This window comes from Eptatretus burgeri, chromosome 10 (assembly GCF_056783735.1).
Source record: "Eptatretus burgeri isolate ZD-2024b chromosome 10, Ebu_testis_v1, whole genome shotgun sequence".
Taxonomy (NCBI): domain Eukaryota; kingdom Metazoa; phylum Chordata; class Myxini; order Myxiniformes; family Myxinidae; genus Eptatretus; species Eptatretus burgeri.
The window spans coordinates 46585068-46599487 of NC_140970.1; the positions used below are offsets into that span (position 1 = coordinate 46585068).

The 14420-nt window shown below is 44.4% G+C and overlaps 1 protein-coding gene across 12 annotated transcripts in view; it reads right to left on the reverse strand.

Moving 5' to 3' along the window:
• The window catches only part of LOC147018471 (lysine-specific demethylase 7B-like), a 155085-nt gene that overhangs the window by 112437 nt on the left and 28228 nt on the right, over window positions 1-14420 (reverse strand). For all 12 annotated transcript variants that reach the window (XR_015062405.1, XR_015062406.1, XR_015062407.1 and 9 more), the window contains exon 5: window positions 9158-9299. Coding sequence is in view for 9 of the 12 variants with exons in the window: in XM_085898114.1 (XP_085754240.1) it covers window positions 9158-9299 (142 nt within the window). In the remaining 3 variants the exon portion in view is untranslated. The remainder of the gene's footprint in view (window positions 1-9157; window positions 9300-14420) is intronic.

Here is a 14420-nt window from a genome sequence, read left to right on the forward strand (position 1 = left end):
CGAATGTTTGACCTCACTGTGACCTTGACCTTTGACCGATTTTGACCAAAATCTAATCAGCACTAGCCATCACCCTCCTGAATCACGTGGTGTAATTTGACATTGGTAGCTTCTTCCGTTCTCGAGTTATCGTGCCTACAAACAAACAAACTAACAAACAAACAAACAGAAACGGAAGGCATCAATATACTTCCGAAATCTTTAGATTTCGTAAGTAACAAGCAGTCATAGACTGGTATTTACGAAATCGTCAACTTGACCTCTGACCTTGTCTCATAAAAGCTGTCTCTCGAGAAGGTAGCGACGCAAACGAGAAGTTTCTACGATGATTCTGTACCAAACCATCAAAAATTGAATGTTTTGGATGTTTGACCTCACCGTGACCTTGACCTTTGACCGATTTTGACCAAAATCTAATCAGTGCTAGCCACCACACTCCTGAATCACGTGGTGTAATTTGACATTGGTAGCTTCTTCCATTCTCAAGTTATCATTTTTTGGATGTTTGACCTCATTGTGACCTTGACCTTTGACCGATTTTGACCAAAATATAATCAGCACAAGCCATCACCCTCCTGAATCACGTGGTGTAATTTGACATTAGTAGTTTCTTCCCTTCTCGAGTTATCTGTACCAAACCATTAAAAATCGGATATTTGACCTCACTGTGACCTTGACCTTTGACCGATTTTGACCAAAATCTAATCAGCACTTGCCATCACTCTTCTGAATCACGTGGTGTAATTTGACATTGGTAGCTTCTTCCGTTCTTGAGTTATCGTGCCTAAAAACAAACAAACAAACATGCAAACAAACAAACAAACAAACAAACAAGCAGTCATAGACTGGTACTTACGAAATCGTCAACTTGACCGCTGACCTTGTCTAATAAAAGCTGACTCTCAAGAAGGTAGCGACGCAAACCAGAAGTTTCTACGATGATTCTGTACCAAACCATCAAAAATCATAACGTCGATCGAAGCAAAAATCTCCATTTCTCCACACAATTATTTCATGTTATTTTATCAAAGTCACAAAACCATAATATTCGGCCATCCACCAACAATCTTTACATAATCCGACGCCTTAGCGAGTCAGGCATGCGACGATAACCTTTGTTGGGATAAAAACATGACTTTTAAACACCATCTTTATCGAAAACACCGTCAGCGCGGACACGCAAAACCTTTACGTGATCAACGACGCCTCTGCTCAAGCGCGCTGCACCACGTGACGAGCCGTGACGCAGGGAGTGAAATATTTTTTATACAATCTTAAAACGTCTCCAAAACATCCGATTTTTACCAGAATTTCGACAACCGAGTGTTAAGCGTCCTAAGCGATCGCAAAAACCAAAGACAAAATTAAAATTGAAGTTAAAATTAACTCGTAACTTCAACCGAATAAAAAATACTCCATTTCTCCACACGAATTTACGGAATTATGTTCGACCTCACTGTGACCTTGACCTTTGACTGATTTTGACCAAAATCTAATCAGCGCTAGCCATTACCCTCCTGAATCACATAGTGTAATTTGACATTGGAAGCTTCTTCCGTTCTCGAGTTATCGTGCCTAAAAACAAACAAACAAGCAGTCATAGACTGGTACTTACGAAATCGTCAACTTGACATCTGACCTTGTCTAATAAAAGCTGTCTCAAGAGAAGGTAGCGACGTAAACCAGAAGTTTATACGATGATTCTGCACCAAACCATCATAAATTGAATGCTTGACTTCACTGTGACCTTGACCTTTGACCGATTTTGACCAAAATCTAATCAGCGCAAGCCGTCACCCTCCTAAATCACGTGGTGTAACTTGACATTGGTCGCTTCTTTCGTTCTCGAGTTATAACTTTTTTTTGGATGTTTGACCTCACTGTGACCTTGACCTTTGACCAATTTTGACCAAAATCTAATCAGCACTAGCCATCACCCTCCTGAATCACGGGGTGTAATTTGACATTGGTGGCGTCTTCCGTTCTCGAGTTAACGTGCCAACAAACAAACAAACAAGCAGTCATAGACTGGTACTTACAAAATCGTCAACTTGACCTCTGACATTGTCTCATAAAAGCTGACTCTCGAGAAGGTAGCGACACAAAACAGAAGTTTCTACAACGATCCTGTACCAAACCATCAAAAATCATAATGTCGACCGAAGCAAAAATCTCCATTTCTCCATGCAATTATTTCATGTTATTTTATCAAAGTCACAAAACCGTAATATTCGGCCATCCACCAACAATCTTTACATAATCCGACGGCGTCGCGAGTCAGGCATGCGACGATAACCTTTATTGGGATAAAAACATGACTTTTAAACACCATCTTTATCGAAAACACCGTCAGCGCGGACACGCAAAACCTTTACGTGATCAACGACGCCTCTGCTCAAGCGCGATGCACCACGTGACGAGCCGTGATGCGGCGAGTGAAATATTTTTTATACAATCTTAAAACGTCTCCAAAACATCCGATTTTTGCCAGAATTTCAACAACCGAGTGTTAAGCGTCCTAAGCGATCGCAAAAACCAAAGACAAAATTAAAATCGAAGTTAAAATTAACTCGTAACGTCAACCGAATAAAAAAATACTCCATTTCTCCACATGAATTTACGGAATTATGTTCGACCTCACTGTGACCTTGACCTTTCACCGATTTTGACCAAAATCTAATCAGCGCTAGCCATCACCCTCCTGAATCACGGAGTGTAATTTGACATTGGAAGCTTCTTCCGTTCTCGAGTTATCGTGCTTCCAAACAAACAAACAAGCAGTCATAGACTGGAACTTACGAAATCGTCAACTTGACCTCTGACCTTGTCTAATAAAAGCTGTCTCTAGAGAAGGTAGCGACGCAAACCAGAAGTTTATACGATGATTCTGCACCAAACCATCATAAATAGAATGTTTGACCTCACTGTGACCTTAACCTTTGACCAATTTTGACCAAAATCTAATCAGCGCTAGCCGTCACCCTCCTGAATCACGTGGTGTAATTTGACATTGGTAGCTTCTTCCGTTCGCGAGTTATAATTTTTTTATGATGTTTGACCTCATTGTGACCTTGACCTTTGACAGATTTTGACCAAAATCTAATCAGCATGAGCCATCACCCTCCTGAATCACGTGGTGCAATTTGACATTGGTGGCGTCTTCCGTTCTCGAGTTATCGTGCCTACAAAGAAACAAACAAACAAGCAGTCATAGACAGGTACTTACGAAATCGTCAACTTGAGCTCTGACCTTGTCTAATAAAAGCTGTCTCGAGAGAACGCAGCGACGCAAACCAGAAGTTTCTAAGATTATTCTGTACCAAACCATCAAAAATTGAATGTTTTGGATGTTTGACCTCACTGTGACCTTGACCTTTGTTCGATGTTGACCAAAATCTAATCAGCACTCGCCATCACCCTCCTGAATCACGTGGTGTAATTTGACATTGGTAGCTTCTTCCGTTCTCGAGTTATCGTGCCAACAAACAAACAAACAAACAAACAGAAACGGACGTCATCAATATACTTACGAAATCTTTAGATTTCGTAAGTAACAAGCAGTCATAGACTGGTACTTACGAAATTGTCAACTTGACCTCTGACCTTGTCTAATAAAAGCTGTCTCTTGAGAAGGTAGCGACACAAACCAGAAGTTTCTCCGATGATTCTGTACCAAACCATCAAAAATCGAATGTTTTGGATGTTTGACCTCACTGTGACCTTGACCTTTGACCGATGTTGACCAAAATCTAATCAGCACTCGCCATCACCCTCCTGAATCACGTGGTGTAATTTGACATTGGTAGCTTCTTCCGTTCTCAAGTTATCTGTACCAAACCATCTAAAATCGAATATTTGACCTCACTGTGAAGTCAAAGGGTGGAGTAGCTCTTTGTGAGCCAACGACCATCCATATCTTGTGCCCAACTGTGTCTGCAGATGTCCTCCTGCAGTTGGGTTACTTTCATTAGGAGGTTGGTGGCAGGATTTGCACTCCGGCCACCGTAAAACCCTTCATTCCGCAAAACGCAAAAACGCAAAAGAATCTGAAAACCCACTCCGTGGGAGTACCTCCTGTGCAGCTTCCCTTCGCAGGGCAGCTCACCAGATGACGAGATTGGGGCAAAGCCTTCGGGACCCCCAATCTTTGATGATAGGAGGGAAACCACGGGGTAACATCCCCGGGTCAGATTGCGGGGGAGTGTGTCGGAGTGGTGCTGAGGTGTCGTCCACCAGACGGCGGTCTCCTTGGGTTAACCTGAGGCGGTCCCTTCGGGTGGGTGCCTGGAATGTCCCATCCCCAAGAGAGGATGATCACCTGTCTCTGTTATCATCCAAGCTCAAGCGTTTGGACATCGGGATTGCAGCTCTCTCTGAGGTTCGGAGACCGGATTGTGGCGAGATAATGGTGGGTGGTTACACCTACAATCGGTCTGGTCGCTCTGATGGGTACCATACCCAAGAAGTTGCTGTAGCTGTGTCCAATAAGCTGACCCCAATGATAATTGAGGTAACACTAGTCAACGAGCGTATTATGAGATTAAGGATTCGTCACTCCTTAGGTGTCATTTCCCTGGTCTCTGTTTATGCTCCGACTGAGGCGAGTGATCTCACCGTGAAGGATGCATTCTACGCCACGCTCGAGTCTGTGGTTGATCAGTGCCCCAGACGAGATCCACTTCTAGTCTTGGGGGATTTCAATGCATCGACTGGAACTGATAGGGATGGTTATGAGGTGTGTGTTGGTCCCCATGGGTCAGGAACTATGAACCAGAATAGCACTAAGTTCCTTGACTTTGCAAGAAGTCATGGACTTAGGGTGGCTGGTTCATGGTTTCAGCACCCACATGCTCATCGCTGGACTTGGTATTCCAACGCTTGCGGTGTGGCAAAGGAGATTGACCATGTCCTCATTGACGGTCGTTGGAGGATGATCCAGAACTGCAGGGTCTACCGGAGTGCTCAGTTCCTCAATACTGACCACAGGCTTGTTGTAGCAACTCCAAAGCTGCACCTTAAATCCTGCAGAATGGTACCATCCCAGCCTAGGCTGGATGTTGGCAAGCTCAGGGATGAGAGAGTAGCTGAGGAGTTTGCGAACAGGCTGAGTGGACACTTGGGTCTGGGTGCTTTGGGGGGTCCTGAAGAGTTGTGGAGTGCCTTCAAGACCACCATCCTTGATGTTGCCAGTGGATGTCTTGGAGCTCACCGCAGGGCAAAGAAGAATTTTGTCTCTCAAGGGACACTGGATACCATTGACCAGAGTCGCAGGGCCAGGCTGAATGGCAGAGCTGAGCTGTTCAGGGAGCTGAGGTGTAAAACTGTACGTGCACTGAGGGTGGACAAGGAGGCCTATGTGCGAGGAATATGTGAGGGGGTAGAGCATCACCTGTGGACAGGTGATTCTCGTCCCGCTTACAGGGGAATTCGCGCATTGCGTTCATCCAAGCCAATCCCTCGGAGCACTGCAGTTCGAGCGGAGAGTGGTAGGCTCTTGACAGAGGAGTCTGAAGTGAAGGCCCGCTGGGCCGGTTATTTGAGCGGTTGTACCAGGCTGATCCCCCAGCTGTCGAGTTGGACGTCAAGGGTGTTACAATCCCTGTTGCTGACCCTCGAATCAACTGTGGTCCACCTTTGCTTGTGGAAACACGGGCTGCGGTGAACCAGTTGAAACGAGGCAAAGCTCCAGGGATCTGTGGCATCCATGCTGAACTTCTCAAGGCTGGTGGAAATGCTGCACTCGTGTCGTTGCATGCAGTTTTGTGCTCTGCCTGGAACACAGGCATCATCCCAACTGACTGGAAGAGGGGCCTTGTTGTCCCTATCTGGAAAGGGAAGGGTGATCGCCAAGACTGCAACAACTACCGAGGGGTGACACTGCTCTCAGTGCCGGGCAAGGTCTTTGCTCGGATAATTCTTGATAGGGTTCGCCACCATCTGCTTGAGCACCAGCGTCCAGAGCAGTCAGGCTTTACACCAAAGAGGTCAACGATTGACCGTATCCTTGCCCTTCATGTCCTCACCGAACGCAGACGAGAGTTTCGGCAGGGGCTGCTTGCAGCCTATGTTGATCTCTGTAAAGCGTTCGATTCAGTGAATCGGGATGTCCTCTGGAGGATTCTTGGTCTTCGTGGGGTGCCACCAAAACTGATCGATCTGATGTCTGAACTCTACTCTGGTACTGAGAGTGCTGTGAAGTGTGGTGGTACCATCTCTGACTTATTTCCAGTTGTTACTGGAGTTCGTCAGGGGTGTGTACTGGCCCCCACACTTTTCAGCACTTGTAAGGACTGGATTTTAGGGAGGATGTCGGAGAGATCTAGCTGCGGTGCATCGTTTGGGAATGTCAAGATCTCGGACCTTGATTTTGCAGATGATGCAGTCATCTTTGCGGAGACTTTAGACATCCTTTTGGGGGCCCTTGAGGTGCTGAATGAGGAGTCGGAGCCGCTGGGATTACGGGTTTCTTGGGTCAAAACTAAGATCCAGGCTTTCGGTGACATCTTGGATGCTGCTGTCCTGTCTGTGTCTGTTTGTGGTGAGGATGTTGAGGTCGTGGAGAGATTCACTTACCTTGGCAGTGATATTCATGTCTCTGCTGGCTGCGAGTCAGAGGTCAATAGACGTCTGGGTCGGGCCTGGGGAGTCATGGATTCACTGGATCATGGGGTGTGGCGCTGCCGGTACCTGTGTGGGAGGACGAAAGTCCGAGTCTTCAGGTCCTTGGTACTTCCAGTCTTGCTATATGGATGCGAGACTTGGACTCTGACCAAGGATCTGAGAGGGAGACTTAATTCCTTTGGTACCAGGTCTCTTCGGAGAATCCTTGGCTATGGCTGGTCGGATTTTGTGTCCAACGAGCGGTTGCTGAGAGAAACTCGGATGAGATTTGTTACCTGCATAGTCCGTGAGCGTCAGTTGCGGCTGTATGGACATGTGGCTCGTTTTCCTGCCGCTGATCCTGCTCACCAGATTCTCTCAGCGAGAGAGTCTCATGAGTGGAGGAGGCCAGTGGGCCGACCACATGCCTCGTGGTTGCAGCAGGTTGACCATCATCTCAAGGAGATGGGGATGGGCCTGGCATCTGCCTGGGGGATGGCCAGACGGAGGCCCCTGGAGTACTGGCGGAAAGTGGACGCAGCGACGCGCTGTTCTGGCACATGCTCCCATACCTGACCTGACCTGTGACCTTCACCTTTGACCGATTTTGACCAAAATCTAATCAGCACTAGCCATCACCCTCCTGAATCACGTGGTGTAATTTGACATTGATAGCTTCTTCCATTCTCGAGTTATCGTGCCTACAAACAAACAAACAAACAAGCAGTCATAGACTGGTACTTACGAAATCGTCAACTTGACCTCTGACCTTGTCTAATAAAAGCTGTCTCGAGAGAAGGTAGCGACGCAAACCAGAGGTTTCTACGATGATTCTGTTCCAATCCATCAAAAATCGAATGTTTGACCTCACTGTGACCTTGACCTTTGACCGATTTTGACCAAAATCTAATCAGCGTGAGCCATCACCCTCCTGAATCACGTGGTGTAATTTGACAATGGTAGCTTCTTCCGTTCTCGAGTTATCATTTTTTGGATGTTTGACCTCACTGTGACCTTGACCTCTGACCGATTTTGACCAAAATCTAATCAGCACTAGCCATCAACCTCCTGAATCACGTGGTGTAATTTGACATTGGTAGCTTCTTCCGTTCTTGAGTTATCGTGCCTACAAACAAACAATCAAACAAACAGAAACGGAAGGCATCAATATACTTATGAAATCTTTAGATTTCGTAATTAACAAACAGAAAGAGGTGAAAACAGTAACCTCCGATCTTCGATGGCGGAGGTTAACAAGGAGTGTGAAACTGAAGCCGATGCATGGCTTTCATCCACATGTACATTTAATTAATTGGCGTTTATTAGTCCATTCCCCGCGCAGTGGGGGAGGGGTTGCAATCACGTGTGTATGTGTGTATGTGTGTATGTGTGTATGTGTGTATGTGTGTATGTGTGTATGTGTGTATGTGTGTGTGTGTGTGTGGGTGTGTGTGTGTGTGTGTGTGTGTGTGTGTGTGTGTGTGTGTGTGTGTGTGTGTGTGTGTGTGTGTGTGTGTGTGTGTGTGTGTGTGTGTGTGTGTGTGTGTGTGTGTGTGTGTGTGTGTGTGTGTGTGTGTGTGTGTGTCTCTCTGTCTGGGCCGTAACGTGTTTTACCATTTGAGCTTTTGTCATCAAACTTTCAATAAAGCTTCATTATGAGAATATGGAGAAGACAAATTATGAATTTGGTCAAAAGGGAGGAGTAGGAAAAAAAAAAAGAAGAAGAAGAAAAAGAAGTCCGAATACAAATCGGACGGGCTTTGCATTTTCAGTTGCGCCTTCTAGTTTTGTTTTTGTGTGATGATTTTCACTGGCAATTCGCATTACCACAGGTTTTAAAAGTTTTTTTTTTGATATTTTCAACTTCATTTGAGAAGTTAAAATTTTTAGAAAGGTTCCAAGAAAGCTACATATTAATAAATATATTTATATACACCCGAATTTCGGCATCATCTCCCCATTCATAGAGGGGGAAAATTTATTTTGCGCTCATGCCCAGACGTACCCCGAGCATGTATGTAAAATTTGAGGGAGGTTGACCAAGCAGCTATAACCTCTGAGAAGGAAACATAATGATGGGAGTCACCACCCCCTCCGATGTGCTGCCTGCCTGTCTCCGCTCGGTGAAGAATGCAATCAACACATGTGCGCTTGACTGCTTGTCAGTAGAACAACAACAATATGAGCAGCTGGAATCGTCAAATTTGGTATGGAGCTTCATATTGTACACAGACACGATGATCACAATACTCACGAGCCAGCCTTAGGCTGCAGTTTTCCTCAGAATACATAATTCCTCAAGCAACTTCATCAGCGGAGGCATAACGACGAGTCAAACAAACAAAGAGACAAACAAACAAACAGGGGCCTACGGCCATACCACAGCATGGGTAATTAATAGTGCAGTTGGAATGTACACAGATCTCAGGACAGGTTCAATTAAAGAATGGAAAAGGTCAGATATCTGCTGAAATCAAGTGTTTAAAAAGAAAGACTCTTCCACTTTTATGCATAATGGCTTGGAGTAAAGTTATCTCAAAGAGAGCGTTCACGATACCGCGTATTAGAGAACTCGAGACTGATCACGTTCAGAATGTTGCTGCGATTGGAGTTCGTGTAAAACTGTACAAACTCGTGCAAGGACATCTTGATCCCAGCCTGCCGTGCCACGTCTATCACATCAATGATGCGGTCACCACCTAAGTGAGAAGGAAAGAGGGCGGGGATGCTTTTCATTTTGCAATTGAAGCTGCAGTAGATAAACAAATTAAGAGATCTGTTAAACTGATGAGAGAATTGAAAGGCTTAAAAACAGCCAGCCTGCCAGGATTAAGATTTCCTTTCCTTGTGCAGGTGCCTGTCGGCATACAACCGTTGTTGAAAAGGCAAAGGAGGAATTTGGGCAACACAGGCTCTCTGCATTTTTTGATAGCAGATGCAAACCATAGGGGCAATACCCCTGAGCTCTCACCTGGTAGCAGTTGGATAAGATATCCAGGGAACCACAGGAAGGCATGGATGACCGACAAAATATTGTCGTGTCCAGGGGGTTCAGTTATATCCCACTCCTGACCCAGTTGTTGTGTTCAGTCAGGTTAACACTGACCTGGACGGATAGCCGAACGGTTCTACTTGGAGGCGAACAGCTGAGGTCCTTGGAGATTACGGTGCGCGCGGGATGGAGGGCGGCAAAGGCGCGTACCAGACGGAAGCACAAGGGTTTATTCTCGAAACCACAACGAAAATACAAACACAAGTAATTTTTATAAATGATGGTTTAATGAACATAAAATCAATGAGTGATAATGGAAATAAATCAGAGTGAAAATGAAACACGAGGTGAACTAAAACCTAATGAGACGTCTCCACTCAATCACAAGTACAGACAAGGGAACAGATAAACAGACTGGTACTTACTAAATCGTCAACTTGACCTCTGACCTTGTCTAATAAAAGCTGTCTCGAGAGAAGGTAGCGACGCAAACCAGAAGTTTCTACGATGATTCTGTACCAAACCATCAAAAATCGAATGTTTGACCTCACTGTGACCTTGACCTTTGACCGATTTTGACCAAAATCTAATCAGCGCGAGCCATCACCCTCCTGAATCACGTGGTGTAATTTGACATTGGTAGCTTCTTCCGTTCTCGAGTTATTGTGCCTACAAACAAACACACAAACACACAAACACACAAACAAACAAACACACAAACAGAGGACAGAAGTCATCAATATACTTACGAAATCTAAAGATTTCGTAAGTAATAAAATAAAATCCTGCCTTTGTTGCAGCACTTGTAGCAGTTGGATAAGGGGATGGATAAGGACACTGTTTTGTCCTTCCCACTCCCACCCCTCTTGTCTCATACCGACCTTGCTGTGCATTGTGTGTTAGCTCTCATATGAACCTCGACAAGGTATACAAAAAAAAAAAGAAGCACTTAGCTGCGTGTCCAGAGATGATCTTTGAGGAACCTGGCTATCCTTGAAACCGCGTAGCCACCGCGTGGGAATCGCACAGCAAAATGGCGCCAAATCACTCCTTGCGGTCACGTACGTGAGCTAATTTGCGTGGATGGTCTTCAACGTCGGGGCCCTCGAACTGCCGTACAGTTTCTTCTCACAAATCGAGATCGCCACACCACTCCCTCTAAGTTCCAGGTCCACATACACCAAATGGTGCCGCCTTTCTCCTTGATCATACAACAAGACGAATGCTGCAGCTCCAAGGCAAGGCCAAGAGACACGCTCTTCTTCTCCTCTTCTCCTCAGAAACGTACAAACTTCACAACCCAGCCGAACAGTCAATGGCTGGCGTCTCATTTCAGTACGTGAACAAATTCACACCAGCATGAACAACGAGAATCACGCTGCCTTCTTGACAGTGTGGAGATGGTGGTCAGAACAGATAGGACCTCTCTGGCTTCTCCTCGACACTATCATCCTCCCTCTTGTCACATTGACCAATCATCAGCCTCAGGGGTGTGGCCTGCCAGTACGAAGCCGGGAAAGCAGGGTTTTTGCCTGCTACGAAACGTTTGGCTCTGTTGTTATTGTTGTTGTTGGAAGAACGTGGTTTCTTTTTATAACTAGCTTTGGAAATGCAAAAACGTAGGGAAAGGTCACAGGGGGCAATCACATACTGGGAGAACTAGCCTTAAACCTCACCAAGTTAACACAGCACCACCCCCCCCCCCCCCCCGTGTGGTAACACATAACAATCTTAAGCTCACTGTTTTCCCTACTTAATTTACATCGAGATGTCTCCAGTCCATCCACAGACCATGCTGCACTATACAATCCTACCTTCACTATGAAATTCCTCCACCTATGCTGCAAACAACAATATGTAATGGAGAAGAAAGTAAATACCAATGGATTTCTTTTTTTAGTGCCGTGAACAAACTTTGGTACATCACGGGTGAAAAGGTTGTGGTCAAGTTTCATCGAAATTGTGTGTGTGGTTTCAGAGAAGAAAGCAAATACCTCTTTTGGGGGCCAACCCCCCTTGCACCCTCTTCGAGTCCGACTTTTTTTAAATGCCATTAGCAATCTTTGGTACATCATGGGTGATGAAGGTTGAAGTCAAGTTTCATCGAAATTGTGTGTGCGGTTTCAGGGAAGAAAGCAAATACATATTTTGGGGGGCAACCCCCCCACCCCTTCCACTCCCCTGTGGACCCCTTAGACCCCGATTTTTTTTTTAATGGTGTAAACAATCTTTGATATATCATGGGTGATGAAGGTTGTGGTGAAGTTTCATCGGATTTATATGTGTAGTTTCTGAGAAGAAAGCAAATACCTCTTTTGGGGGGAACCCCCCCCCACACTATTCCCCCTTAGACCCTGACTTTTTAAATGCCATTAGCATCTTTGGTCCATCATGAGTGATGAAGCTTGTGGTGAAGTTTCATCTAAATTGTGTGTCATTTCAGAGAAGAAGGGAAATACCTATATTTTAAGGGGCAACCCCCCCCCACCCAAAAACTCCTTCAGACCCTGTTTTTTATGTTGTGAATAAACTTTGGTACAGCATGGGTGAGTGATGAAGGTTGTGGTCAAGTTTCATCAGAATTGCATGTGTAGTTTCTGAGAAGAAAGCAAATTCCTATTTTGGGGGGAGGCAACCCCCGTAAACCCCCTTCGGGCCTGATTTTTTTTCATGCCATGAACAAATTTTGGTACATATACAGTGACGAACGTTGTGGTAAAGTTTCATCGAAATCGTACGAGTAGATTTAGAGAAGAAGTTGCAAGTATTTGTGGACGGACGGACGGATGGACAGCACGCCATCCCATATGCTCCCCGGTAACTACGTTCCAGGTGAGCTAAAAAAAAAACGATCAAATTGTGGGAGCTACGAATTTGCATGTTTTTCATTAAGCTATATTAAACAGAGGGCATTCTACACAAGGAGCAATCCTTTTTTTAAATTAACAGGAATGGCCCATTTCTATATCGGATCAACAACGATGACGACCACGACGATGACGACCACGACCACGACGATGACTTCACACGAAGCATCATTCCTTTCTATTGCCATTCATAAGATAACTGCATTAAGGATTTGCCTGTCCAAAGTCACACTCAAGGCCCAGGTTGATTGTGCAGTTCAGTAAATATTAACAAATGAATGTTCTTTTATTAAAGACGTTAGCTTATCCACCGAACCAATTCCTTACACTACAATGACAAATATACTAAAACATTTAACACAGACATAAAGCTTGAGCAGGGGGAGCTGTTGGAAGACTCAAACTGGTTTCACTAATCACCACCAGTGGAAAAAAACAGCTCCATCATAAAGGCTGGAAAATGCCCTAAAGTAGTGGTTCTTAACAGGGGGGGGGAGGTACGAAGCATCAAAGCAGGGGGTACGATACATGGTGTCAAATTCAATACTGTATAGTACTTAAATTCCAATAATAATAATAAATAACTAATAAGAAATGTTTCAATTCATGAATAATTTTAAAATATCATAATCAAATATTATATATTTTATATTTTTGAGGTAGCATTTAATTTTAATTCTTTACCGTTTTTAACTCAAATCTATGATGTAATTATATTTGTATAAGACAGTGTTACTTGGCTTTTTCTTACGGTTTGAGACTTTACGCATTTCATACGTTGTCAATTTTACTCGTATAATACGCGTTCAGTTATGTGACTGGCACTGTTGCTTGGAAGTTGGACATTGCTCAGTTGTGTTTTGGGCTTCGGAGGAACAGGTTCGTACTGTTGCAGTGTGGTGTTCGTTTGATATATTGCAAGAAAGTGGTGTTGTAGTTCGATAAAGATGGTGCAATGATCTGATAAGCTATCGTGCAGCAAAGGAGGTATTACAATGGGAAGAGAAGTGATAATGTTGCTGCACTGAGGTGTTGTCCTATGATGAAATTGTAGTAGTGGAATGGTTTTGTTGGAATATGAAGCTGTAGGATGGGGTTGTGATGTGTTGTGAAGGGTTTTCATTGTGAAGGTGCAGATATGAAGACATATAGTATTTGTAAATGTGAAGTGCGTTGTTAATACCTCCTGCTGTCCAGGAGGTCCGTCTCATCACTGTGGGTTGCGAAATGGTTTGAATTATAAGCGGTATTTTGTGTGATTTCCTGTGCATTTATTTGTTTTGTTTTCCACATCTTGTAGAGATGAAGAATCCTAGGATCCGAGTCCTAGAATATATTATTTCACTGTTTTTTGTGAACGACTTTGTCACTACTTTTGCAATTGATTCAAAATTTCGTTTACGAATTGTGTGCATTTATTATCAGTGCTGAGCCATGTCCAGGAGATCGCAAGTGGAATGATGACTATGTTTGATATGGTTTCACTTGCATGACAGAAAAAGATGGAACTCAGAGACCACAGTGCATACTATGCAGCACAGTATTTACAAATGCAAATCTCAAACCTTCAAGACTTAATGAACATTTTAATAATCGGCACGGGGGTGCGAAGTCGGGAAATGATTTCAATACCTTAACGATCAAAAGGGGACGATTTGATCGTGGTGGTACCTTACCAAAGCAGGGATTTGTACCGAATGAGGAGCCATTGTTGCAAGCATCTTACCAAGTTGCATTTTTGTGTGCCAAGAAAAAAAAGCCTCATACAGTTGCTGAACAATTGGTGAAACCTTGTGCACCAGAAATGGCAAAACAGTACTGGGGACTGAGGCAGAAAAGAAACTAAGGCAAGTACCCTTGTCAAATGACATTATCTGTTCCAGGATTCGTGACATGAGCAAAGACATCTTGCAGCAGGTAATTGCCGATATCAAAGCCAGTCCTATCAAAGTGAGTCTTCA